At 31.9% G+C, this 1,854-nt stretch overlaps 1 protein-coding gene across 1 annotated transcript in view; it reads right to left on the reverse strand.

Moving 5' to 3' along the window:
- Window positions 1–540: 540 nt before the first annotated feature.
- The window catches only part of LOC103307918, a 19,964-nt gene continuing 18,650 nt past the window's right edge, over window positions 541–1,854 (reverse strand). The window contains exon 3 of the mRNA XM_008180384.1: window positions 541–690. Within this exon, the coding sequence (XP_008178606.1) occupies window positions 541–690 (150 nt within the window). The remainder of the gene's footprint in view (window positions 691–1,854) is intronic.

The following is a 1,854-nucleotide window of genomic DNA, read 5'->3' on the forward strand; positions in this document are numbered from 1 at the left end:
TTTGGATGACAAACTTCTTATTTAACTGATCTAAGCATGCATCCTTCAATATTTCTTTACACGTGAAAATTCTTTTAATTTCTTCTTTGTGATTTGTAATTCATGGACCCTCATGGGTCGGATTTGTTCGTCAGCTGGAAGGAATAAAGGTCGGCCTTCTAGTTTCCTGACCTTGAAACCTGTCACGACTGTTCGATATGGCTCCGCTTTTACGACCATGCTCGTACGGTTTATCATAGAAAACTCAAAATCCATAACTATAAATCCATGCGATTCTTTCCTGCTACAATAATTTTTATAGCGTAATATCATTTGATAAATATGTATATATAATTTTGCTTAATATGCTAATTATCATAATATATTTTTAATTCTAATTTCCCCCTTTTATTAATAACTACGCTATCTTAAGATTAAATCCTAAAAATAATACTAAAAAAAATTTTTTTTTGTGTGTTTATATTTACTATATTACTACTACTACCTACGTCTACTTATCTATTCTATCACTATCCCTATCTATTTATTCATAATTCGAGTTCATATTTTAATCATTGGTGGTTGGGTATCGATTGCTTTTCTATCAGATGTGTCACCAAATGGTTGGGTTTTAACCTTATACTTATTTACTGGAATTGGTGTTTCTACATGGAATCGCTTCCTGCTTGTTTGTTCTACTACGCTGGAGCCCTGTAAGGATTGTGCAACTTGACTCCAAGTGTTATATTTATACATCATGTATACAGGGTGATTGATTAAGCGTAAAACACTCATTATCTCAAAAAGTATTCACTTTTTTCAAATTTTTTTTTTTTCAAAATTTTAGATCTACGCTGTTCTAGAATTATATATTTTTTTTATATTTTTCACCCTCATATTTATTAGAAAAAACACTATCAACTTCTGATTTTCAAATGGTAACCTATACTTTTAATTTCATAAATTAATAAAGCTATTTTTTTTATGAATTATCACGTTTAAATTTTCATTTTTCATTAATCCGTTGATGAGATATAACTCCTCAAAGTTGGGTAGTTTTGGCAGGTGTTTGTGTGTAAATGCGTTATACCTAGTCGGTAGATACCGCAGCAATTTGGATTTTTATGCCCCAGAGTAAAAAATATTACACTTTTCAAATCATTTCAAGTACAGTAAGCTTATAAGTTGTGCCCCTAAATGTATTGTAAAATGCCCATTTAGCAGGGCGTCCACCGTGCGCCCCACTAAAAGTGATTGCGGCACTGCTGCACTTCTCATAATAATACTTATCAATTATAAAGACCAGAAGCTAAAAGTAATAAACTCGATATCGGTCGAACCCAAAGTATAATACCGATAACCATTGTACCTACTTACTCGCTACAATAACTTATTGTCATATTATAAGTGATTGGGCCATTACTGTCACATATCCATACACACGTGTAATCCCCACGACCCCGCTACATACCAGGTCATGTCTGATGAACATCGAAGGAAACAGTGTTGTCTGATTAGGCTGATTTTCGATTACTAATAAATATTATAGATAAGTCTATTAATATCTATGATAAATGATAATGTGGAGTATCGCTTGCTATGACCGTTTATAATCGTGGATCGTACTCCGTGCTGATATCATAGTTACATGATTATATGATATGGATGTATACCAAATACCAGGTTGTTATGGATCACGTTACCAAAATACCGTTGAATAGATAACTGATAAATATTTTATTTGATAAATCATTAAAAAAAATATTATATTATGTAGGTATAACGTATTAGGTAGGATAATCTAAGCTAAACGGTTGTCAACATAGAAGTATTTTTTGGGGATGTTGGAATTGTTTTTCCTGTTTGTCCCTATAA

This window comes from Acyrthosiphon pisum, unplaced genomic scaffold (genome assembly GCF_005508785.2).
Source record: "Acyrthosiphon pisum isolate AL4f unplaced genomic scaffold, pea_aphid_22Mar2018_4r6ur Scaffold_20536;HRSCAF=21322, whole genome shotgun sequence".
Classification (NCBI taxonomy): Eukaryota; Metazoa; Arthropoda; class Insecta; order Hemiptera; family Aphididae; genus Acyrthosiphon; species Acyrthosiphon pisum.